This window comes from Ursus maritimus, unplaced genomic scaffold (genome assembly GCF_017311325.1).
Source record: "Ursus maritimus isolate PB19 unplaced genomic scaffold, ASM1731132v1 scaffold_2, whole genome shotgun sequence".
In the NCBI taxonomy this organism is placed as follows: Eukaryota; Metazoa; Chordata; class Mammalia; order Carnivora; family Ursidae; genus Ursus; species Ursus maritimus.
Genome location: NW_024424452.1, coordinates 80,581,296 through 80,606,835, shown reverse-complemented (window position 1 = coordinate 80,606,835; position 25,540 = coordinate 80,581,296). Strand labels below are relative to the sequence as shown.

General features: G+C 47.7%; 1 protein-coding gene across 1 annotated transcript in view; it reads right to left on the bottom strand.

Annotated features, from left to right (window-relative positions):
- Positions 1-15,607, bottom strand: part of BRINP2 (BMP/retinoic acid inducible neural specific 2) — a 49,257-nt gene extending 33,650 nt beyond the window's left edge. The window contains exon 1 of the mRNA XM_040634596.1: positions 15,339-15,607. Coding sequence (XP_040490530.1) covers positions 15,339-15,607 — 269 coding nt within the window. The remainder of the gene's footprint in view (positions 1-15,338) is intronic.
- Between the last annotated feature and the right edge of the window lie 9,933 nt (positions 15,608-25,540).

The following is a 25,540-nucleotide window of genomic DNA, read 5'->3' as shown; positions in this document are numbered from 1 at the left end:
CAACTGTGGAGAAAATGGCTCTGCTCGCCACTCCGGGCCCCCCGTTGTGCTGGTCCTCGCTCAGCACGCTAACAGCCCGTACCGTGCTTCTCCACAGCGAGCACCCACGGGCTCCCCATTAGCTACTTCGCTCTAAGAGAACTCCCCCAGACCGGCAGCTCCTTCCATTACTCGACAAGTTTATTCCTTTGCAATGAGATAGCCTTTCTGGGATTTGGGTGCATTAGCTTTTTATAGGAGCCACTCTTCTTTGGACTAAATATTTTTTTTGTTTCTTCAATCGTTTCTAGATTCCTAGGCCCTTCTGCTAAACCTTCTCTGCTTGCAATCTAGCTTGTTAATTTGTTTCTTTTTAAAGATGGCAACCAAAATTAAACACAATTCAGTAGTTGGGTTCTGAGCCACAGAGAGCACAGGATACAATTTCTGAACACATCATTATCATCAGCATTGTAACTATCCTCATTGTGTCTCTCTGCTGAGCCCCTGTGTTACCAGTCACGGCCCTGGTGCTTTACATATTTTTTCATCATCGTCACAATCTTATAAATGTCAGTGTGGTAGATGGAATCCTCATTCTCACCTGGTTCAGAAAGAACGCCTTTTGATATGAGACTTCACAGCATCAGTCACTCCTACGGATGGACCTCATTTCCCTCCCCCAGTGATACTGGGCTTGGCTACCTGACTTCACTCTGGACAAATGAACATGGACACAAGGGACAGGATGCCAATTCTGGGCCTAAAGAGGCATTGCATATTTTCACTCCTTCCTGTCTGCCGCCCTGGCCATGAGAATTGCTTCCCCCACCTACCCGCAGGTGCTTCTCCTTTAGCCTGAGACCCATGATAAACGTCATTGGAGAAAACACCAAACGGGCCCCTTGCAGACCTGTAGCCGGAAGCACACAAACTCAGCCAGTCTACAGATGCATGAATGAGAAACATTATTGTTTTAAGATGAGTTTGGGGGTTATTTTTATGTCCATAATTATGGCAATAGTTAACTGATACACACCACGAATTTAGTCCTCTTTTATAGCCGAGCAAGCTGAGGCTCAGATAAGTTAAGAATCTTAGTCAAGGACACATAGCTAACCAAAAGTGAAGACAGTTTATGATCTTTCTCATATATATATATGATCTCTCATATATATGTGAAATACATTTCCTTTATTAACACACCAGAATATTGCATTCCTTTTGTTTTAATATTTATATAGTAAATGTATTTAAATTCTTTCACTTGTTTTATTAAAGTATAGTTGACACATTAGCATTCCTTTTTTTTGAAGACAAAAATATTCTTGGCTAACAGTAATCTCATAGTCAACGAGAACCCCCCATTTTTTCCAACCCTAGATTTTTGTTTTTATTTTAATTGCTGAGCCAGGCCATCTATATCCTGTTTTGGTGACGTTGGCATTTTGAACTTAAATCTGAGGCTTTGCACTTCACCACCTTCTTGCATTCCATCCCTCTTGGCAGAGACTTGGAAAGCATTCTTTAGCCGTTTCTCCCTTCCCCTTGGGCTCACAGATACACAAATTTCCCCAGCTTCCTCTGCATTTAAATGCCATCATGTGACTGGGTTCCAGCCAGTGGGATGTGAACCCAGGCCCAGCCCAGGAGATGTCTCATGAAATCCTTCATGAGGATTTCTCTTCCTTATTTAAACAAGGATCTCTCTTTCCTTGTTTACCAGGACCCAGAGGAGAATGCTGAGGCCCTGGACGATGACAGAGTGTGACTACACGGACGGAGTCTTGGTCTTGAATAATTTCATGAAGCAGTCTCCTTTCAACCATCTCATAAACTGCACCAGACATAAGCAATAAGTAAATAATTAAATAAACTTGTACTAAGTCACTGAGATTTGGGGACTGTTTGTTCCAGCAGTTAGCCCATTCTAATACCTCGATCGTGTCAATCTCCTATTCCAGCCTGGCAAAATAATCTTCACTCTTGATTTTATTGCCTATCTAGATAAGGGTCTCTTTCAATTACCCGATTTTATTGTCTCTGCAGTCAAGCATCCATGCTCCCATTTCTCCTCAGCTCAGTAACATTCCCATATGGGGTCTCTTTTTCTTGCTTTCTGAGTCTAGATGGAAATGGTGTTAGTTTTGAGCCCTTGATTTTTATGCTGTAGGATCGTAGCGTGTGAGTCCTGCTCTAAGGGAAAAGCACCTGTCACTGTGAAGGATTTACTTTGAACTATCTATAACCATAAAATCAATGAATAGATTAACTCAGGCTACAGTTAGGGAGAACAGAATGTGGATTTTAAGTGATAAATTTGATTAATGTATGGAGATTGCAGTAGAAAGAATTTGATAGAGTAGGACTGCTCCTGCTTTCTTTCCTTTTTCTCAATTAAACTCTCTGCATTTTTTCTTCTTCCCTCTTCTCAAGATTTTCCACTCTGTTGTGTTCCATATTTATTCTCAAGAAACCCCCTCACAAAAAGAATGATGCCCTTATCTTGAAATAAACCAAACTGGGCTTTTAGTTATTGCCAAAGAGTCCTCATAAAGAGAGTCTTATTATTCTACCCATTTTACTGATGAGAAAATTAAAGTTCAGATGCAAAAAACTTGTACAAGTTCCCACAGCCAGAAGTAGCAGAACTGCAATTTAAAGCTTCGCGGTATGATTCTGGAGCCTGGAGCCTCAACCACGTGTCTTCTCCTTCCATCTGAACATCCTACTCATATGAAGAGGTTTCATTCTCTTATTATATCCTTAACGTGTGGCAGACATGGTACTGGGAACTGGAGATAAAAAGATGAAATAAAACATGCTCTTTGCCTGAAGGAGGTCAGAGCCAAGAGGAGAACAAATAAAGACAGGTAAGTAAGGAAATACACAAAACAAATTCTATAGCAGAAATATGAACATACTGATAGGGAACCATAAGTAGAAATTTCCAGCTCTCTTACAGGAGCCAAAAAGACTTCAGAGGGAGTTGATATCTAAGTGGGTTTGAAAGGTGAGTAGGAGCTCGACTGGCAGAGAAATGGAAGGAGCTATGCAGGAAGTGGGAATGGGACTTGTGAAGACACATGGGACCTAAAGGAGCCTTCTGGTGTCTGGGTGAACCTGGAGATGTTTAGTGAGACTGGGACAAAGGTTAGCAGGAAGAAATGGTGGGGCAGAGTCAACAGCATGGGGACAGTGTTCATGGGGTATTTGTTGAAACAGTGAATGGATGGATTTGGAAGGGATTTTAATGCCAAGAAAGTGCATATAGGTTTTCTCCTTTGGGCACAGAGGGACCCACAGGGGACCTCAGGCAAGTTGGACTGGAGAAGAGAGAAAAATACAAGTGGTCAACAATGAAGCCAGGAGACGAGACAAGAGGCCGACTTTGAAAGACAGCTCGGAGATGAAAGCCATACAACTCAAAACGGGGACGAGGGTGGGGAAGAGGCAGGAGTTAGTGGTGCAGTGGCCGTACCATTCCCAACCCGGGAAGCAAAGAATACAGAAGACCTAACTGTAGTAGGAAACATAATGAGTGCAGTTCTGGCTATACTTTTACCACTGACACTAAACCTAAGTGCCCAAAATCAAATCAAATGGGAGGCGGATCCAATCCCTTGAAAAGCTGAAGAAAAAGTTCGGATTTTTTCCTCCTACATTTTTTTTTTTTTTTGACGGAGAGAGAGACAGCCAGCGAGAGAGGGAACACAAGTAGGGGGAGTGGGAGAAGAAGAAGCAGGCTCCCGGCGGAGGAGCCTGATGTGGGGCTCGATCCCATAACACCGGGATCACACCCTGAGCCAAAGGCAGACACTTAACGACTGAGCCACCCAGGCGCCCCTTCCTCCTACATTTAACTTGAATGAAAAACCTGTATTCTCCCACCATACACCCAGCACATATTGCCAACTTTTCTTGAAGCAATGGTGCTTCCGTTCCAGAGCACAGTCACAACATCTTCCGAGGCATGCCTGTGACCTAGAACCACCATCACGAACCTTCAAGAACTGCCTAGAATGCGAGAAGTGAAAGACGTCTGTAGGAGGAAGATGCCTGATCTGAGAAAAGTCCAGAATGTTGCACTAATCCTGATCCCTGACAAAAGCCTTGAGTACTTTGGAAGGCGAGCAAGCAAGCAAGCTCCCTGGGCGCCAGAATTGGAAGAAAATCTTATGACAAAGTAAATTTCTGGTATTTTCCTCATGCAGAAAGATGGAAAAGGGAGTGTCAGGCAGAAGAAACAAGGACAGTTTGAGAGAGAGAATGTGGAGGAGGGGAAGGAGAGAGAGAAGAACTTCTGGAGGGAAGCCACACAGTGCCACCAAGTCTAAGAATCAGGCAGAATAATGCTCTCCAAGTATCTACAGACCTGTCATGAAGAAGAGGCATTTAGACTTACTGTCGAGAAATAAGAGAAAGCAGAGTCAGGACCAGCAAGTGGAATTATAGGAAGAAAGACTGAATCAGTTTCAGAAAGGTCTTTCTAGTGTTTGGGGCTGTTGCTTGGAAATTGGCTTCAGTGAACACGCAGGACTGGAAGTGTTCAAGCCAAGGCTGGCTGACCAACTTCGTGGGGATTTGTAGCTGGTTGTCTGCACTGGGTAGGAAAGAGGTGATTGTAAAGTTTCCTTCCAATCCACAGATTCGAGCATCGCTGGGTGCCGTTCTGTCACCCCACGCTGTCGGGCCCCCAGTCGTTACTGCCCTGGCAGCTTTGGCCTCGTGTCCCAGGCCAACCATGCATCTGTGGCTCCCAGATTTAGTCTCCTGACCTATAGGCACCAACATGGACAGTGCCCTACTTAGTGGAAACAGAAGGCAAAGCAGGTATGATCAGCCTCTGCAGCCATGTTTCCTCTTCCTTTAAAAAAATATATATATTTCTTTGTTTTAGAGAGAGAGAGTGCAGGGGGGAGGGGCAGAGGGAGAGGGAGAGAGAGTCTCAAGCAGACTCCCTGTTCAGCACGGAGACCAATGTGGGGCTCAATCTCACAACCCTGAGATCATCTCCTGAGCCAAAAGCAAGAGTCAGACACTAACCGACTGTACCACCCAGGAGTCCCAACAGCCACGTTTCTTCTATCAAGTTCCATTTGAGCACGAGTTCCCAGATGACGGAAGCTGACATTCAGGGATGAGCACAGCCTCCCTTTCTCTCCATCTTTACCAGACTCACAGCTTAGAACCTACACAGAACCAGCTGAGCAAAGGCTGGCTTACTGTGCATACAGTTTACCCTGGTTCTGGGAAACCAACCATGGTGAGGGATCATCACACGAGGGTGTTTACGGGCTTCTGTGGATCCAGGAGAACTCAGTCCCCCAGGAGTCTTCCTTCCTGTCCGTCACTAGCCTGCCCCCAGGTAAGGCACAGGCTCTCTTGCACACAAGGATGATGAGAATCCTCCCAGGCCCTGGGGCTGATAATGAAGGGCTTGGTGCGGTGCTGGATCTGGCTACCTCATTCTTCTCCCACCAGGGCGTCCCGTGACCAGTGAGACTTTTTGCTCACCCTGACTCATTGTGACATCAGAGCCTGTTTATTCCTTGCAGTGGGAGGGAGAAAGAGGCACCTTTCTGGGCTCAGGGAGGAGTCTGGTACAGAGGCAGAACCAGGGAGCAACAGGTGCAGAGGGGAAGGACTCCTCCATCTTTCCCAAACCACGTCCCGGTGTAACAGCCCTGATCTGCCCACACCTATGCCTGCAAATCCCACGACTGGCCGGGGAGCCCCAGCCGCCAGGTCTCTTTCTATCTGATCCCGTGATGTGCTGTAGATGCAAAGGGAAGTGAGAGTGACCGAAAGCATATGGCACCCATGTCACTGTAAGGAACTGCAAATTTACAAAGCATCCTAATAAGCAGAGGTCATTTGCATCACCCAAGGGTTTTTCTGGCTTTATGAAAATATCCCTTGAAACAGAAGACATTTCCAAGTGGGTATGTGTCCTTATAAATCAGTAGCTACTGATTTATAAATCAGTAGCCACTGATCCTAAAGCCAGGAGCTACAGATTTACTTAACACTGAATTTTTATAAGCCATCGCCAGGCAAAAAAGAAGATACTGCATTTTGGGATGGCATTAAGTGTCCCTCTACTACAGGATCCGATTTACAGAAATTTAATTTACACTGCAACCTTATAGAAACATGCCAGCGGTGTAAAGCCGACACATACAGAATTTGCTGTGGGTGAATTGTTTCAGGAAGATTCATCTGTAGCTTCCTCCCACTAAGGGCTCCCCAGAGCCCAAGCGCAGATGGAGAATGGTGGACACAGGACTATAGGATCTCCAAGTGAGATGAGCCCCACGAGCCCCCCTGAGGCCCTTCTTCCGAGTCCCAAAGACCTGCTGTAATGCCATAAGGCTGAGCAGGAGGGGCAGAGAGCACAGGTCGCTACAACTGGAGGCACCTTCTCTCTGGGAGCGTTAAGAATCCCAGGCTCAAATTGTGTATTTGATTCAATAAGCATTTAATAGTCAGATCGTCTGTGGTATGGGTTGCGTGCTGGCTCTTCCTCTCACCAGATGTATGACGTCCTCTAAAACACAGTGTCTTCGTCTGTCATGTATGTATACAGAGAGCACCTCCCTTGTAGGTTTCTCATTACGATAACTGTAGTGCAGAGATATATATATATATATATATCTCACATATGCATGATATATACATGAAATATATATCACTTAGTAAAATCTGGGGCATGTAATGAACACTCAATATAGTTATTATTTATTAATGTTACTAATATTTCACAGTAGAGGGAATACTTTGCTTTCTTTCCCAAGTTAAAGAGAAATTTTGGCCAATGTACTGCCTTCTTGAAACAACCCACCCCCTTAGCCCCACGGGGAAGTCGGGGAGGTTGGTACGAGCCGCTGTCTTGCTGTCCATGCTCCATGCTGTGTGGTCGACGCACGGAGATCCCCGCTCCCTACAAGTTCCTATCTCTCAGACACCCGTGCCCTCCAGCGGTCGTCCCTCGAAGAGTGTCCCCCTCCTCACAGCCCTTGTGGAGCTCCTCCTGAGGCCACCTGCCCTGCCCGGCCCGGCTGCAGCATTGAGCGGGGCTTTTCTAGAGGCTTCACTTAGGATTGGGCCCATCAGTCAGGTGCACCCGCAGGCTCCTGTTGACTTGAATGTGAGTCAGGGATGGACTGAGGGGACAGGACTCCTGTCTGTGACTCAGGTCCAAACTCGCCACCTGCTTCTGTCCTGGAGGAGAAGATGGATGATTGATGTGGACACCGAACTCCCCAGGCGGCCCCCGGTACCGCTTCACAGACCTCCCTGCCTCCAACCACCTGCTCCCCGGGGTCTACCTGAGGGCTGAGCCCCCTGAGGCGTGGGTCAGGTCTCCTTCCCCACTGCGCCCCCAGCACGGGTGACGAGGCCAGCACACTCACGTGCTCCAGAAATATCTGCTGAAGGAGGGGATGCCCCGCCATGTGCCACTCACTGTTCTAAGCAACACAGACTGAAATAATTTTCTTGTGGGAGAAGTGGGAAGCCCTGAGGTGGGATAAATGTGGCAGAAGCAGAATAAAGAAAAAAAAAATGAGAATCCCTGACCCAGAAAAAGCTCTTCTCTTGAGGAGAAAAAAGGAAAAGGAAAAGACCACATGACTAGCCAGTGTCCCCGTCTGCCTGTCTCTGTGTCGTGATGGCTTCTAGAGGAAGCCTACCACCCTCGTCTCTACATGGACACGGCGCTAAGTAGCAATTCATTCATGAATAAAATTAATTATTTCTGGAAGCAAAAATTAATCCTCTTTTTCTCTGCCCGACTGACTCGAGATCTTGCTACTAAATCTCATCTGAAAACAAGACCGATCTTGCTTTTCCCCCCTTGGCCATCCTGGATTTTCCCTCCATTTCTTGCATGTTTGTATTTTTACATTTTTTCTTCACAGACCATCTTTGTAATCCTGTTTCAAGCCAGGGTGAACAACCTGGATATCGCCCCCAAGGACATAAGAAAATGTGAGGCAAGAGTCGTTTTGTCCTGGGGAAACCTGGGACTGGCATCCTAGAATTCATTCTGACGTGGCGTCCATGGGCCAAATCTGTCCATCAGTCATGGAGAAGGTACCAAATGTCTTCTCCCCAGCGTTTGAGATGCGATGGTCCGAGGTGTTCTCTGGTGTGTGGACTGTCACTGAAACCAGACCGCCGAACTCCTAGAAATCAGCAGCACACGGTTTTCTCTCTTTCGTAGCTTGCCGTAGTGCCTAGAATCATGCAACGCACAGAGGAGACTGTCCACAAATACTTGTAAGAGGACCAAGTGAGCAAATACGCAGTGTGGTAAGTCTCCGCTGGATTTGAGTTTTTGAAGCATAAACGATGATGGATTTTCAGATGAACCAGCGGCTTTACAGGGCCTTCCAGCACGGCTCACCGTTTTCTCACCAGGTGAACACTCACCTCGCATTTGTCCCAGGTAGAAACAGGACGAACTGCCTTTAGCTCTACCTTCTCCAGACACACAATTACTTTTACTTCCGGTTACTCATCTCTAACATCGGAAAATGACGTGCCCCTCCAGGCGGGAGTGCTTTGAAATTGTACCCTGGCAGAAATCAGTGCCTAAGGGGCCCTCTGGCATCGTGGAGGGACAAGATCGGGCAGAAATGACACAGTGGGACAGAGCAGGTGAAGGAGGGACATGGTCATAAGTTTCTTGACATTTATATCAAACATAGGGGTGTGGCTGCTCGGTTTCTAAACCACACTGTGTACTCCCATCCCTCTGATTCTATGCTCCTGTGGTTACCACGCCATTCCCCAGATCTCCACCGGACACTTTCCACTCATACGTCAGAGTTTGATCTATGCTTCCCCTTGGAGTCCAGCTTTCCTTGACCTTTCTGTGCAGAGATCTCCGCATGTACTTATCCGTAAGTTCCATCAGATCAAGAACTGTGACTTCCTTGTTCAAGGTTTATTATCAGAATCTTGTAGAAGCATAAGCGCAGAGTTGGCCCTCAGAAATGCTGCTTGAATGAGTATTGCTCTGCTTACATAGCAAATGTTTCTTCATGTGTTGTTTCTTCTTGCTCCAAGACAGCAGAACACGTTCTCATTCAGTTATTTTTACATGATGGGAAGCTTCATATGGGTCTGTCGCATTCTGTGGTGTGTTTCCATGTCAGAGATGGAGATAGGAATTGGCATAAGGCTGAGGTTAGGCAGGGCCCCATTCAAGGGCGTTCCAGATGTTTCTGGAATGAAATTCCTTGGGTGAAGATCTTATGCTGGGTCCCCAGCCTAGATTAGATACTCCATGTCAGAGGTGCTTACATTTAGCCAGCATCAAATGCGGAATCAAAGTAAATTCTCAACGTGCTGTTCTGTCCCTCTCCTACCTCCTCACCTGTGCACGGAGAAATAGCGCCTGTGACCAGAACTGCAGGCTCACCATTGCCACCTTGCCTCTGATTTTGCTCTAATTTGTTTTTTCTAGTTTGTACACCATTCACTTCCCTCCTTCCATCCCGACGAAATCCCTTGTCAAAATATAGATCCAGTGAGAAGTTCAGAGATCAACCAGTTCACTTGGGTGAGGCCATCTCTCCAGAAGAGCTCACCTCTTCCTGCCTGTGCCACCCCCCTGAGGACCGCGGCCTCCCGTGTGGCGCCCTGCTGCTGCGTGATAACGCAGCCTTTCGCTACCTCGGTCGCTGTCCAGCACGCCTAGGAAATCTCGGGGATTTACCCAGGCCGACTCCCGTTGCCTTGGGTTGCCATTTATTTATGTGGATTGTGATCTCTTCATTGGAGATGGCGCCTCTCCCAGGGCTCGCTGTTTATCCAAATCAGGATTTGTTAGTCCGCGAGACATGGTCCCGATGCTAAGTCAGCTCTGGAGCCCCTCTTGGGTGATGCTTCCACAGCTGCTCTCCATTCCTCACCTCTCCATCTCCCGGAGGCACCCACAGGCTGGTTCTAGGCCCTCCAGCCTTTTTTGCTTTTAACTTTTCTCCCAGCTGCTGGATCTATTCTTATGAGTTCATGTGACTTGGCGCGAATAACTCCTGAATTTCACCTCCCTTGACTACTATTCTATGTCATTTGTAACATTCCCTGTAAATATTCCCACTCCCTCCAATGCATCATGGGGGATGCTGCCTTCTGTCCTTCTCCACCCCGGTCAGTCCTGCTCTCCTCTCTACCTCCCAGGCACTTAGTATAGTCAAGTATGGTACTTCTCGAGCTTTCTTGTCATACTGTTCATCCGGGGCTCTTGTTAAAATGCAGATTGTGAGACCCCCGGGTCCTGTAATGTGTACGAGCTCTCAAGGCATGCGGATACTGCTGGTGTACCAACCACACCTGGAGTGGTACGGATCAAATATTTGGTTGTTCCTCCCTCTCCCTTCCCTCACATGTAAGCTCTTGCCAAATCTTATTTTTTATCCTGATGAATTGCACTAAGATTATGTTTTCTTAGGGTTATTGCTCCGGTGCCGGCTGAAAGGTTCTTCTGCCCTAACCGCCCTCGTTCACCACATCATCCGATTCTATCCCTTCTCACCCTACTGCATGTTTCCAGATGCACCTGCTGAAACACATTCCTGCCTCAATGCTACCTACCTTTGGGTATCACTCCACCCTCTTGTTTTTCAGTTTTGTCCTACTTTGGTTCTCAAAATTTGCAAAATTTGCCCAGAATATGATCAAAATATAATATCATTTTTTGTCGGGGAAGATAGCTATTTAATTTCATTTTTGTTTATTTTCCTCCCAAAAGGCTTCTAATGTATCCCCAGACCCTTCCTTTCTAAAAAAGCAGATAGAAATGGGGGTAATAATGACTAAGATCAATAATTTGGAATTATACCTAGCTTTGCTTTTCTCCCAACCACCATATTATGCTCATTGTTCTGTATGATTTCTAACTTTTCTCTCTTAATTTTAATTTATTCTTTCCGAGTTTCAAGCGTTTCATCATAGTGGCTTGGATTTTTTCCAATCCCATGATTATCTCTCTATTAAAGCTTTAATACAAAAAGAAATAAAAAAAAAAAAACCAGACTGCTCATTACTTTGATTTGTAGCAAGGAGAGAATGGAACATTACCGCTAGAGTGTTTCGAGAAACCATATTTACATTTGCATCAGCTCAATTTAGGTGCCTGATTAGGTTGCGTGGTATGATCAAGATGCACTTACCAGTCAGAGGGAAGTGGCATGGTCTAGAGTAATGAGCAGGAGACTTGAAGTCAGGAGCCCCAAGTGCTATTTCTGGCTGTGAGTGGCTACCTCTCCGACCTTGAACAAGTCCGTCTCACTGCCTTGGGCCCTAATAGCCCGCATCTGCCTCATAGCGCTGCTGTGAGAGGTTGAACACTTAAGTGTTTGTCCTGGTGGGGGCTATGGAGTCAAGCAAGGGAGGGGGCATTAAGGTCACAAATGGAATTGGAGACAAGATCTCTGCTCTTAAAGCTCTTACGACTAGCCTGTTAAGAGACAGAGTCTGAGAAGTGGGCTGATTGCTCAAATCTTGGTCTAACAGGGCTTGAGGACATGGTGAGAGGCTGGCTAATGGAATTTAAAAGCTTGCCTAAAGTTGGGCGAGACAGCCAAGCCCATCCTGTTATTTAGGAAGGCTTAACAAGAGTGCGTATTGTCTTTCTTCTCATAACAGTGCCATCCTGAGACTGTTCGTTTCATCCCCCGCAACAGGGAGCTGGCAGTGACTGGCTTCTGGAGGATGTCCCAAGGAAGGCCCGTGCAGCAATCCCTGACTTTAGGAGAAAGATTGTTACCCGTGGTGACCAGTAAGTGTGTGCCCCAGAGAAGATTCTTTCATCCTTTTGTTGGTTTCCTCTCCCAAAGAGAAAAAGATTGAGGGGTAAAGGTTAAATTGCTTTGAAAAGGAAAGCAAGAGAATGATTTTTTTCTCCTTGCCATATAGTCTGTTGGTGTGAAGCCCTCAGCAGGCATTTTCACAAAGATAGCACCCAAGGTTCTCATCTCAATACCATTCTTTCTTTGGCTAATATTTGTTGAGGACAATCCAAAATAGGTAATGTTTATTAACATTGTTCTAGGTGCTTAACGTCAATTAACTAATTTAGTTTTCACATCAATCCATCAGGTAGGCAACTATTATTGTCCCAATTTTATAAATAAGGGCACTGGGGACCAAAGCAATTAAGTGATTTGCCCAACAATACACAGCTAGTAAGCTGCAACTTCAGGATTCGAACCCAGGTCATCTGGCTCGAGAACCTTCACTCTGGATCACCTGTGCCTACAGGAATACAAACTTGGACAGGGCAACATTCTCAAGGGCCCACAGTTAGAGGCCAAAGCTATTCTAGAACAACCAGCCCTCTTCCCTAAGTTAAGAGCACACTCTCATACCCAAGTAAGAATAGGTGGGATTTGGAGCTTAACAGTAGAACCTTGCTGTACGCTAGTTACGATCAGTTCACACACGAGAAGAGAAGGAGAGCCTCTCTCCTGCTGTGTGAGGGAGCTCATGTGCGTCTGCCCCCTGGGGAAGTCTAATTCTCTCCCATCACAGTTCCCCTCCTTTCTTCTATGGAAGGCACAGGTGGCCACCATCTGAATTCTGTGTATAGAAAGCGTTCTTAAAGAAACGAATGAAAGACTAACGCTGTTTGAAACCCAGGGCTGATGTTCTCTGCACGCATTTTCTCCCTGTGCCCTTCTAGACAAAATGCCCTTCTAGTCATTGGGGATGACCCTCAATGTATATTTTACCAGTTTTCTATAACCACTTTCATCAGAGTCAGCAAGGTCTTGAATTTGCCAGAGAGAATTGCCACTAGAGACAAAAGTGGAAGGGATAAAGATGAATTCCCACAGGGATAGCATAGAGCCCTACAGCGGTATCCATGGATCCACCATTTTGCGAAATAACTAAAGGCAAAACTCCCAGAATGCTCCTGGAGCAGCCGTGTGTGACCACTCTCTCTTCGTCCCACCATAGGGTCACACATCAGAACGCTGCATTCCTGTCAGAATGACTGGTTACTGTTTCCCCAAGTAAAGGTTCATGTGCAATAACTGACCCCAGAGAAACGGAAGGGCACAGCGGAAGCGCTTGTCACAGTAAATGATCAGGAAACCATTACCAACTGATAGAACGGTTGATGGTGCAGAAGTGATTACAGACACTCCCCATGGGCCGGCTCTCAGCTGCCGCCCAGGCATTCAGGGGCTGCCAGGCTTGGGCTGGGGCTCCATGAGAAGAAAAATCTATTGAGGGACAAGAAACGTGATGGTTTATTCCCTCTAGTTTCTATAGCCCTTTGAAGTGGATAGTGGTGTTGGGATCCCCAGGCTGACATTTCAGTTCCAATATACTTAAAATATATATATACGCATTTGGTGATAGCAGCGCTTCTAAAAGATTGGGGTGAACTGAAAAGTCTAAGGTGAATTAAATCTTGCTTCCCTGGACTGGAGGCATTTGCTGCTTAAATACATTCTAGGGTGGAGTTTCTCTCTTTCTTTCTCTCTGTCTCTCTCTGGATGGAAAAAAATTCTTTAATAAAGAGAAGCATCGTTCTGAGTGACCTTATAGGAAATTGGTGGGGGGCATATGGCCAGTTTCTTATATATTTATTGAAAGTCAACTCAATCTCTTCTGCTCATTTAGCTTCCCTTGAGCAGGTGTTACCGCCCCCTCTCCCAGCCTGAGTTGGCTGAATCATGCCTCAGTGGCCCTAGTGAATTTCTTCTGTAGTCTTTGGAGGATGGCAAGGACCAGAGCCTTGTGGAGTGTGAACTGCGGTCTCTTCCAAGACCAGACCGGATCCAAGCACAGTGGAAGAGAAATGGTCTGAAAGGAGAGCTGGGTGGGTTGCTCCTGAGAGCAGGACTTTATCCATATATACCTCTGTACCCATGAAGTACGAGCCCCTCAGACACCTGGTCTTGTCCCTCTGTCTGCACCTGTGTGTGGGAATCATGTACCAGGAGAACTGCCTCTGTACACAGCTGCTCTTACCATTGGGAAGCCTGCCAGTGATGAAGACCCCAAAAACCTTATTTCGCAGACCCTATACTAGCCTAAACAGACTGCATGGTTATTGAGGAAGTTTAAAAAAACCCTCAGAAACAACAACAACAAAAATTGTCTCTAAATATATTTTAAGAACCCAGACTCGAGTCTGACGATTTGCAAGCTAATCCTGGCTCCATTCTTCATTAGTTGTGTGCCCTTCGGCAAGTTCCCTAACTTCTCTGGACCTCATTGAACTCATTTGTAAAAAGTGGAGAATAATGGTTCTTCCAACCTAGGATCGTTGTAAGGGTTAAATGAGCTGATGTACAAAAGGCACGTAAAGTGCTAGCTTGAGCAAGGGCCCCAGATTTCAGTATGTTCTTAGGACTAAAAGTGCATGCGCGGAAAGGTTAACAGTAGCAACCTCTAACTGCTAAAGAACAAGTGATTTTTCTGGTTTTCTTTCTTTTTGTGCTTTTTCATATTTTCTCTCTTTTTGTTGCATTAGAAACTCATTTGTAATTGGAAAATAAATGTCTTTGATAAAAGGAAAAAATTTCAGCAAAGCTTCCAGGGTTGTCTGAAGACCACAGGCAAGGTGAAGGGGACAGAAGAGCCATGACAACAGGGCAAGTGGGCACAGGGATGAAGGGGAAGTTTGTATTCAGAGATGCACTCCTGGGAGCCCTGAGGCTCTCTGGGTCACTGGAGGTGAGGATTTCGAGAAACCCTCTCCTTTTGAAGTGCTGGTCCGGCAGCTGGGACGATGGGCCTGGTTTATCCCTCATCAGATGGACCTGGCCAGTCTCCCGTCTGACCTTCAGCTCTGACGCTCCCAAGGATAGATCTAAAGGGCCAAGTAGATCCAGCCCTTTACCATGGGCAAGGCCAGCTGAGGCCGTGGCGGGGACAAGGGTCAAGGCAGGCTTGCCCCCTGACACTGCAGGTCTCCCCAGACCTCCAAGGCAGGAGCTGCAGCTGCCCTTCCTTCATTTGCATGTCTAGGTAATTACAACTCATAAAAGTATCTAACCCATTAGTTAAAACCCGGCCCCAGCATTTGACTCTGACCTCCTGCGGCAGCGCGGGCCACACGCTGACTCCATGCCGCCTGATTTGTCCTCAATTTACAAGCAGCACAGCCTATAAATAGAAACCCTTTTGCTATGTTCCCCAGGAGGCATCAGCAGGTTTTCCAGCTTGTATGTGTTTTCTTCTTTCTTTTTTTAAAAACCAACATGGTAGGCTTGTTTTCCCTGCCGGCTGCTCCCCCCACCCACTCAGTCTGGGGGCCCGCGAGGGGGCTCAGCCGGCGGAGCCCCGCGCAGCGGCTGGGGTGCTCAGGGGCGCCGCTGGTCCCCACTCACCTGTAGATCCTGTACCGGGTGGTGAAGCCCTGCCGGTAGCGCTCCATGAAGTCGGCGTACTCCTGCGCGCGGTGGAACGGGCCGCGGTCGCTGAGCAGCCAGTCCAGGGGCGGCTGGCCGGCGGGGGACGCATGCTGCTCGGGGAGCGCCGCGGCGGCCGTGGCCGAGACCGCCAGCACCCAGCCCGGGAGGCCCAGCGCCAGCAGGGCTGCCCACGGGGCCGCCGCCGGCCCGAGCCCCCTAAACCGAGTGCCACACTGCCACCTCATGCTTCTCCCGGCCGGTTGGTGTCTTCATTCTCTCGCCACGCTCTCCGCCTCCGTGCCGCTCCTCCAGGGCTCCTGGCGCTGGAAAAGTCCAACACGGAGAGGTCAGTGCAGCCCCCTGTCTCGGCCCCGCGGCCCGTGCGCGGCGGACCGGCCGGCCGGCCCGTTCTAGAAAGCCCTTAGGCTAACAAGGCCTCTTCACTCTAGGCACTGAGCAGAGGGCTTGATGGAGATTGCCTTTCGTTCTGGAAACAATCCTAGAGGAAACGCCACCGTCCCCATTTTGCACATGGGAAGCCGGGGTTGAGGAAGAGGAACAAAGTGGCTGAAGTTCATGCAGCTTTTAAGAGGAGAAACCAGAATTTTGAACTCTGGTCATCTGACCAACCTTTACAGTAAATTGCTTCTGTGTTTCCTATGTTGACTCAACACCATCTGCTGCTTCTGTCTTCCTCTCCCAAAATGTTCACCATGTGTCAGTCATAGCCCCGCAAAGTGTGAGATGCCTCTAGAAGCTTGAGTGAAGGTGAACAGCGACCTCACTTCTCAGGTGGCAAATGGTGGGGCAGAGAAGTAGTGAGGTCCCATTGCTGCTGTGAAGCTGGGTGAACTCCAGCAAATCCCTTCCCTTCTCTGGGCTTAGTTTTCTCTTATAAAGAACAAAGAGGCTTGACTACGTAATATCTAAGAATCCTTCCAGCTTCCAATATCTGATCCCTTCTTTTACAGAAGGCCATGCCGGAAAGGAGTTAGAACGGGAAATCAGATTGCGCATCGCCATCGTCAGAGAGCAGATCTGTGTACACATGACACCTGTCGTTCTGACTCTCCGCACAGAATGAAAGCTCCCTGAAGGCAGGGCTGGGTGTCCTCCCGAGAGCAGACAGCAGGCCTTTAGAGACCCTTCTTGAAGGAGTGAATGAGTATGTACCCTGTCTGCTCTGAGTAGAAGGGAAGGTGCCAAGAAAGAAGATTCTGGCCTCCAAAACTCTTGGCTGCCTTGTGACTCCTCACAGGCCTTTGATTTCCAGTGCCTGCACTTTGCCTGAGAATAACTGGTCATCTTCATGAAGCTCTGGGCAGGTGCAGGGGACCGATTCAGTACTGTGGGCTCCTGACAGCTGCATTCGTGCCTTTGATGTTTAACAGCTCATGCTGTCAGAGTCTCGCCCATGTCCCCTCGCCAATGCCACTTCAGTGCTAGAATGCGCTAGAATGCGCTAGAATGACTTCCAACCCGAGTGCCTGTAATTTGTGGCTTTGAGGACTTTCTCTGGCAGCCAAAACCAAAGAAGGCTCCCTGGGGATGAAGCAGGGGGTGTTAATTCTCTGGCACTTTCCAGGGTCCTGTAAGGGCAGGCCAAGTGGGCTTTCGTATTTGATTCACGCCCCCTCCCAGAGTCCCCATGTACTCTGTAATGGCTCCAGTTCAACAAACTTCCCTTGGACCAGTGTGAGTCCTGAAGAAGCTGCCCAGAGGCGGGGCCAAGTACTAATGCTGGCCGGAGTCTGAGAGACCCGAGCCTCAGCATTTGTGTTTTCAAAAGAGGTGTGGTCCCTGCTCACAAGGATGTGGGGACAGAAGCATGAGCATCAGCACCTTCAGAGTCACTCCTCTTCTCCGGGTAGAAGGTACTGACCACCTACTATGTGCTGGGGGATTCTTAGAAGCTGCCCCAGTTAATTCTCACCATAAATTCGTGATATAGCATTATTGCTATCAGTTTGCTTCTCACTGGGACTCAGCGGATTTGAGCTAGAAAGACGCAGAGGCAGAGTACAAACCTAGATCTGGCTCCATATCCAGACCTTGCCAGAGAAGGCTGAGCTACCCAACAGACCCTTGTTTCATGAACTGGTCAAGAGAGAGAAGCTCAAAAGAAGATAATCAGGTCACACCTGCCCTACTGGGTCTTAGAACATATTATAAAATTCTAATCATTAAAATTGGTGATTCTAGCACATAAATTGGATGGACAGATCAATGATAGAGAACAGATAGCTCAAAAATAGAGCTTATTATAAACAACTTAGAATATACACATATATATAAAAACACTCCAGACTAATTGGGTAGGGGATGGAATATTTTAAACATCATATTGGGAAATTAGTTCCAGATGGATTAAAAAGTTAAATATAAAAAATAAAATCATGGAAGGAAGAAAAATCCCCAAGTGTTTTATAACAAGCAATGTATTACTTTTAAATCAGGGGGAAAGTGATATAAACTAAAAGGAGTCAGCCTTGCACATGGGGGGTAGGAATTTTTTTAGAGGATGTAAACTGATGAGGTTGCCCAAAATACTTCTCATTTAATCATTCACACATTCATTTCTTGAGAAACATAAATTGGGAACTCCTAAGTGCCAGACACTATGCTAAGCATTGACAATACAAAATAATGCTCGTTGCATTATCTGAAACTCTGTTGGTGATTCATTCCTCTTATAGAATATTGTTCTGTTTTTCAAAGCATATTGATGGAGGGGAAGGGAGAAGTCTCATTCTGGAGACTGGGACTACTTGATGCCACAGGCCAAGGCAGCAAACACAGCAAAGTGGAAAGGCACCGACAGGGGGAGAACACTATGGAAGGCAGGATTTGAAAAGGGCCCCTAAGATTCCCACGTCTTACAGTGCACGCCCTACGTAATCACCTCCCTTTGAGTGTGGGCAAGACCTGTGAATATGGTGGGATACTACTCCCGTGATCAGGTTACTAATCAGTTAACTTTGAGTTGCTTAAAAGGCAAAGTATCCTTGGTGGGCCTGACCTAATCAGGAGAATGAGACCCTTTAAAAGAAAGTGAAGTATCAGAGAGACTAGCTCCTGATGACCCGGAAGAAGGCAAACAGTCATGCTGTGAACAGCCTTCCGGGGTCATGCAGCAAAGGATTGCAGGTAGCCCCCAGGAACTGAGAGCAATTCTCTGTCAACAGCTAGTAAGAAAATGGGAACTACTCATACCAGCACAAGAAAGCAAATTCTGCCAACAGCCACATGAGCCTGGAAGAGAACCTTGAGCCCCAGATAAGGTCTCTGGTGAGACCTTGAGCAGAGGACCCAGCTAACCCCTACCTGATACCGCGAGATCGTGAATTTGTATTGTTTGACGCCACAAAGGTCGTGGTAATCCATTCCACAGCAATAGGAAAATAATACAGACAACATAAAAGATGGCGATACCCTCTCCCCTGCGCACAGCCTGGTCTGGTGAGGGGTTCCCGCGCTCCCTGAGGAAGGCCGGCTGTTGCTCCTGGCATGTGAAAAAGCTAGTGTGGCAGTTTTCCAACAGAGCAGGGCTGCTCACCTCAAACCCCCCCCCACCCAGATTACAGACCCCTCAAGGTCAGAGGTCAGATATTTGTTTTTGTAACTCCAGCCCTCACACACAGTCAGTCCTCAAATGTATGTGGTGAACCAATCCCGTGCCTTTTATAGAGGGATCACGGTGAGCCAGGGACAACACGCGGCCTTGGGGCAGCCCCTGAACCCCTTGTGCCCTGTGCTATCGCTGCCACCCCCCCCCCCACCACCACCAATCAAGAGTTTTCTAAGGACAGGTGTGAAAAGCTGTGTGGTCTTGGAAAGAAATGAGATCTATTAAGTCAATGTGTGCTTCTTGTCATTCTGCGTTTGTAATTATGCTGTTTCAGAGCTCACAATGTGCTGGAACCTGCCTGGTTATAGGACTATCAGCTTTACAATCAAACGGTTTTGATTGCCGGGCCAAGTCTGCTGAGTGCAGCAAGAACGCCTGAATTCAGTGCTGACGCTCCTCTGATACACTTGGCCTTGGAATCATACGGTTTCCGCTTCATCGCTTTCCTCAGGATCTGAAGACGTTTTGACTAAAAAATCTCTCTTTAAGAAAGAGCAGTTTTAACTGGTTTCAAAACTTTCTTTAAAAAAAAATTCTAGAAGGTGTGCCTTCACCTTTAAAAAAAAAAGACAGTAATTGCTGCATTGACAATCGTGGAAAAATTAGGCTCTTCGAGGGGAACAGTTTTGGGCCAGTCTTGTGTTTATGCTCCACAAATAATATCACTCAAAATTTGGTAACACCAAATGTCCAGCAAGTTTTAACCATGTAAATTCTCATGGCTTCTGGTGGTGTGGCTAATATTCAGCAGGTTAAAACACTCAGCACCTTCCCCACGATGCTTCCACGGATCATTTTAACCTAAAGCTGGCTACATAGCAAACCTCCATTTACACGTGAGTGTCTTCAAGTCATGGCTGAGCTAACTCCTTGAGGAAAAAAATTATAAATTTACTTGTGAAAGCCAAATAACTCCATTTCACTTACACTATACTTAAGACAGAGTTTTACACCTACACCAATAATAAATTAGCTTTGGACCAAAGGCACAAGTAAAATAAGTTCACTGAGCCGTGAATGAAACGGATTATGGTCTTGCCAATAGAGAAAATCAAGTACAGACGAAGTTGCAGGAGACGTAGGCAGTGCAGTGGGAGCGCTCCCATTGCACACCGTCCCTCGTCTGAGGACCCGTGGGGACTGCGCCGCGTCCTCCTGGTGGTCTCAATCTCCATTTACGTGTGTGGGGGGGGGTGTTGATACGCAGAGCAGCTAGGATTTGGGACGTCCGCAGCTCGTGCATTAAATCTTGGTGAGTAAGATAGAAGGAGAGCCTCCTCTTTGAAAATCATTCTAGAGGAGAGGTCACCTGCTGGAGGAGTGGAGGGTACAGCCAAGCTAAGCTATTGTTGGAAGCCAGAAGAGAAGGAGAAATAGACGGGAAATTGATACCATAAGTAACGAAATTGTTCAGGTCGTGAATAAACGCCAGCATAAATCACTTACTACGCGCCCGGTGGTTACCACGCGTGAACCACAAGGTGACAAAATTACACTTGAACTTCATCTTCCAGACTTTATGTTCCCTTTTGACAGATGAACATACTGAGGCCAGGAATGGAGAGGTGAACTGCAGAAGCCAACCATGTGTTTCCGGGGCAGATCCGGGTCCACCCGGTCTAGATCCTGTACTGTCTACACCTCCCGGCTTCACGTGCGGATGTGAATAGAAGACTCTGCGGGCTTTGCCACTTACAGGTTGGTTGCCCTTGGGAGCAAGTCACTTCCCTCTGGGAGCCTCCTTTTGGTCATGGGTGAAATGATCTAGGAGGTAAGATGATCCCTAGCGTCCTGCCCAATACTGACATTCCGTGATTCTATGCAAATAGAAAGGGCACGCATATAAGGGGAGAGGCATTAAGACTTGAGACTTCTTTGGGAGGAAACTGCTGCAGAAAGGGAGGGAAGCACAGGAGAAGTGAGGTAGAAAGCCAAAATTCTTGCCCGTTGGAGCAGTGACATTTAATAAAATGATTAGGCAGTGACATTAAATAAGTTTTCAAGCCATTTGAGTGGTTAATTGGCCAACTCTATTGAGGAGATATTTTTTTGAGTGAATCGGAGGGTGTCCATGGTAAAAACTCACAGAAAGTGTTATTTGTTCTTGTCCACGACATCGTAGCGTGAAACCTCCCCTTTGACGAGAAAGGGAGGACAGATGAGAGGAATGACAGGACGTTCAGGGGTGGATGGCCGGCTGTCAGTTTCCATCAGTGACTCGCATTCTCCCCTCCTGTTGGGGCGATCTGCCAGCCTCCACGGAGACCAACCACGGCGTTTTCGCCCTGATCATATGCTCCTGGTTGCACTTCTGAGAGCGGTTTTGGCCATCATTCCCCACATGAACCCAGGCAGATGTCTCCCCCATCCCCGACCGCCATGTCCTCTCTAGGCTCCGTGACAGAAGCTTCAGGTTCACCCCCAGAACCGGCACAGCCCGGGCAAGCCATGTTTGCTGCATTTTCCGACCGCTGGTCAGGAAACGACTTAAAATAGGTGAGGCATATGGAGAGCCTCCCTGCATAAAATCAGGTGAGCAAGATTAATGCTTATTTGTGCAAAGGTAAGAGCTAATTATAATGGCCGTTTCCTAAATGTTCTTACGTTCCTCTGAGCCCTTAAAGAGGAGAGGTTGGAAGAGGGGAAGGGCCTTGCCGTAGGTCACTCCACGGGGAAGCAGAAGGCAAACTCAGACATTCTGAGTCCAAGACCTCTAACTCGGCTGGCCTCCTCCTCACCCGCTTCTGTCCGTCAGTCAGTGATTAAGCAATTCCTACACACAAGGAATGTACTAGAGGATGGCACTAAGTCTGATGCAGTGACCCAGCACTTGCCCTCGTGGGGGAGGAACAAAATGTAGGATTTGGGGGTCCTGTGATGATTTTAAAAGAATGACGTACATACATACACACACGCGCACACACACACACGTACACATACGTACACACAGATACACACGCTTTAGTGACGTGAGACCTTGTGGGCTCCATCCCCTCAGGGCTCCAAACTTATGGGTTTCTGCGGTGTGACGACCAGCTCTTCACTTATCAAGGACAGACTCACCTGTCGGTTGGAGAGGCTTCGGACTTGCCTGGCAGATGTCCTTGGCACTTTCCTTGGAGAGACGAGCTAACTGACAGGCTTGCCCACGGTCTCATGGGATAAAGCCCGGGTCACCGCGTGCAGACCAGGGAGGCCCCTCTGCCCCAGAGCTTCCCTTGGGGTCACAGGGGTCTCCAGGAGAGGGAAAGAAGGCACTGCCGATCAGACGGAACCTCTAAGTGAAAAGTGGCACGTTTCAAAGCCTTTAAAACCTGATCCCATGCAGATTAACCTTCTTCAAAACCATTTCCATTATACTCCTTCCTTATGAAAGAACAGCAGCTCCTGTGGCCCTGAGCACACATCTGACACCCCCCCCCCCCCCCCCCCCCCCCGCCACGCGGAGACCCCCCCGGCTGGCGCTCCACGGTGGAGGGGCTACAAGCAGACTGTGGAGTCAGATGCCTGGCTGCTCATGCTGGTTCCGACCCTCCTGCCTGGCCCGTGGTGAGTGCTGTGTGTGTGTTCACTGTCATTTCTTCCTGTGCTTCCACATGGGTTATAAGAGCCAAAAAGAGTCCACACCAATGTGGGTTTTTGTTTGTTCGTTTGTTGTTGTTTATAGGTAAGAACCCTGAAGCCAGAGAAGGTAAAGTCTCTGCTAACAAAATGTGTCCTCCTTATCCTTTGGGGCTCTCTACAGCTCACTCTGAGTGACTGCACTGGTCCTCCCCCCAGGCCCTTGGTAGTTAATGACCCCGGGGGTGGCCAGTCCTTTTGAGTGTATCTGGCCCTTTAGTATCCGGCTACGGGCCCCACCACTCTATTCATCTCTGCCTTCCTTTCCTCTCCATGAGTCTGTATCCTCCTGTCACATCTTCTAGACTCATTTTCTCCAAGAAACCTCCCAAAGCTAGGCTCTGTGTTGTTAACTTTGCCTTCCTACGGTTTTTGGTCCCTGATTACTTTCCACCTCATCATGTCATGGAACTGGGGGGACAGGGTGAGATTCCGGAAAGTATCCAGTGGTTCTCCACAGCCTGGAGTGCGTGTGGTACATGTGTGTTGGCGGGAGTGGAGGGCAGGGGTATAGAGACAGAGAGGGAGGGAAAGAGGTATTTCTATATTTTGAAATATTTTGCAGATCCCTCAGGGAAATTTTCATACAACTCTCCAGTGTGAGCCAGTGATGGAATCCCCTTCACAATGGACAAGAGATGAGAAAATGTAGGGCCACAGAGGTGCGGTGAATTATTCAAAGTCACATTGCTGATTTGGGGCAAATCAGGACATGAGCCTGGTCTCCCAACGCTAAGCCTAGAGCTCATTCTGTCTATTTCACGTATGTCAGTGATAAATTGAAACTTGCAGGAGGCAGAATGGATGAATTTCAGAGCTACCCTCATCATCACCACCAGTTATTGTGTAGCTCTCAGTTACTATGTGCCAAACACTGGTCTAAAAACTTTCCATTCATTGACTCATTTAATTCTCATAAAACCTTATGAAGTTGATGTTGTTATTATGCCATTTTACAGAGAGGAAAACTCAAGAACAGAGAAGTCAATGATGTCCTTCCAAGAAAGTCCTTAGTATGGTCAAAATGACCTAAAACCGAAAATCCACAGACTTTACTCTGATAAGGGAGCTGTAGTTATCCTAGATGCTTCTAGGTCACTGTCGTTTAAGAAATTGCTATAGATGGATGAAAAGTCTAAAATCTTAGAGTTTACAAGTAGGACTCATCAGAAATAATTTTCCTGGCTTGGATAAAGACATTTATGTCTTCTGCTTTTGGGGAAGCTCTGTGGCTCCTGGTTAGATGACTTGTCAGCATGGCCTTATGAGAAGGCTGTTCTATGTCACCTGTACGGTCTTAAAAATCATAAGGTCAGACATGCATACCCCTGAGTTACCATGCTCTTCCCTCAGACCCCCAAACCAACTGGGCCTGTGCCCAAGTTCCCCATACCCTCCTTTCTACCCAATCTCAGTGTATGCATCTCTGGTAAGGGGCTCATGCCCTTCCCAACTCCTGCACCCCCTGCCCTCGGCACCCCTACTTGCTGTTGTAGGAGACAGACCTCCAAAAATTGCCTACCCATTTGTCTAATTCTGAACTACCCCCCAAGCTCTTTTTGTGTTCCTCTTTATGTGTGCTGGCCAAAGGCGGGTCCTCCTGCTACCAAGATGATGTCCATGGGTGCCTGTCTCTGGGTATGCCCAGCCACCTTTCCTGGGTCCAGCGACTGAGTCATTCCCTCCAACCCCTAGCAGACAGCTGGTTCCATCCCGCAGGGAGGAAACCTTCTCTATGTCTGCCTCCTTCCCACCAGCCTCGCTTCCGTTGCTCAAGCCCCAGCTCGCTTCCCAGCAGAACCAGCCTCTGTATACACATAGGACAGTTTAAGTATTTCTTTCAGGCCTGGGAAGCCAAAATAAACCTAAGCCAATGACATAGAAATTGCTCACCAGTGTGCAGGCTTTCCAGCTGAGGTGGGGCTGACGAGCAACTCTGCACTGTGACCCGCAGCCCTCGATGTTACTCTTGCTCTTGGCTCTCCGCCAGGCCTGTCACTGAATCTGAACTTTTAGCCCAAGCTCGGCCCTCTTTGGGCCTTGGCACAGAGCAGAATGTAAAATGATAATGCCCTGAGCTGTGCCAAACAGCACAGAGCTCCTGCGATGTCCCAGATGCAGCTGTGACCAGCAAACACATTGTTTCCGGGCTGGTGTTTGTAAATATATGAGCTGCCCGACAGCTTGTGGAATTAAATATAGATGCCACATCACAAACTCCAGCTAAAATAAACTATATGCTGCTCAATGAATGTCAATAAGTACATTGAGAAAGAATCATTATCCCTTTTTCTAGCACCGTCCAAGAAACCCGTCCCGAAGTGAGTTTTTTGGTTTGCTTTTGGATGAAGGCAACGTTTTCCCCACACAGGCTTTCGACTGCTCCTGGCGGGCAGCTGGGGGAGGGTGGCATGAAGTGACAAAGGGGACACGATAATAAGGTTGCTCTGTTGGGTGTGGTGTGTATGAAGTGGTGGCAGAAGCCAGTTTACGGTTCCCAGATCCACTAGGCAATCACAGTCAACCTTTTGGGATTGCTGGCTTCGAGAAACCATTTCTAAAAGTATGGTCTGCGGTGGCTTAGAAAGACCTGATGGAAAGCAAGCTTACGCATCATGGCGAGTCCTTTCTTCAGTTCTTGAGCTAAACCACCTCCCTTCCCTTGCGCTGATCTCCCGGGTTGCTTGTGTATTGCATCCTCGGAAATGACTAAGGGCAGAAGCTGGCGTTCACACTCTAACATCAGCACCCTGCGACGCTTTCCGAGCTCTCATTCCGTCTTCAGCTGAGAGGGCTTGTTGCCGTGCAATCCTGGGCGCGCTGCAGAGCCCACGCTGCTCTGCCCACGTTGCCAAGACCCCACTCAAGGATGTGGCGCACAATGGAAGGCGCTTCGAATTCAGGGCAACTGCAGTGTGGTCCAGAGGAG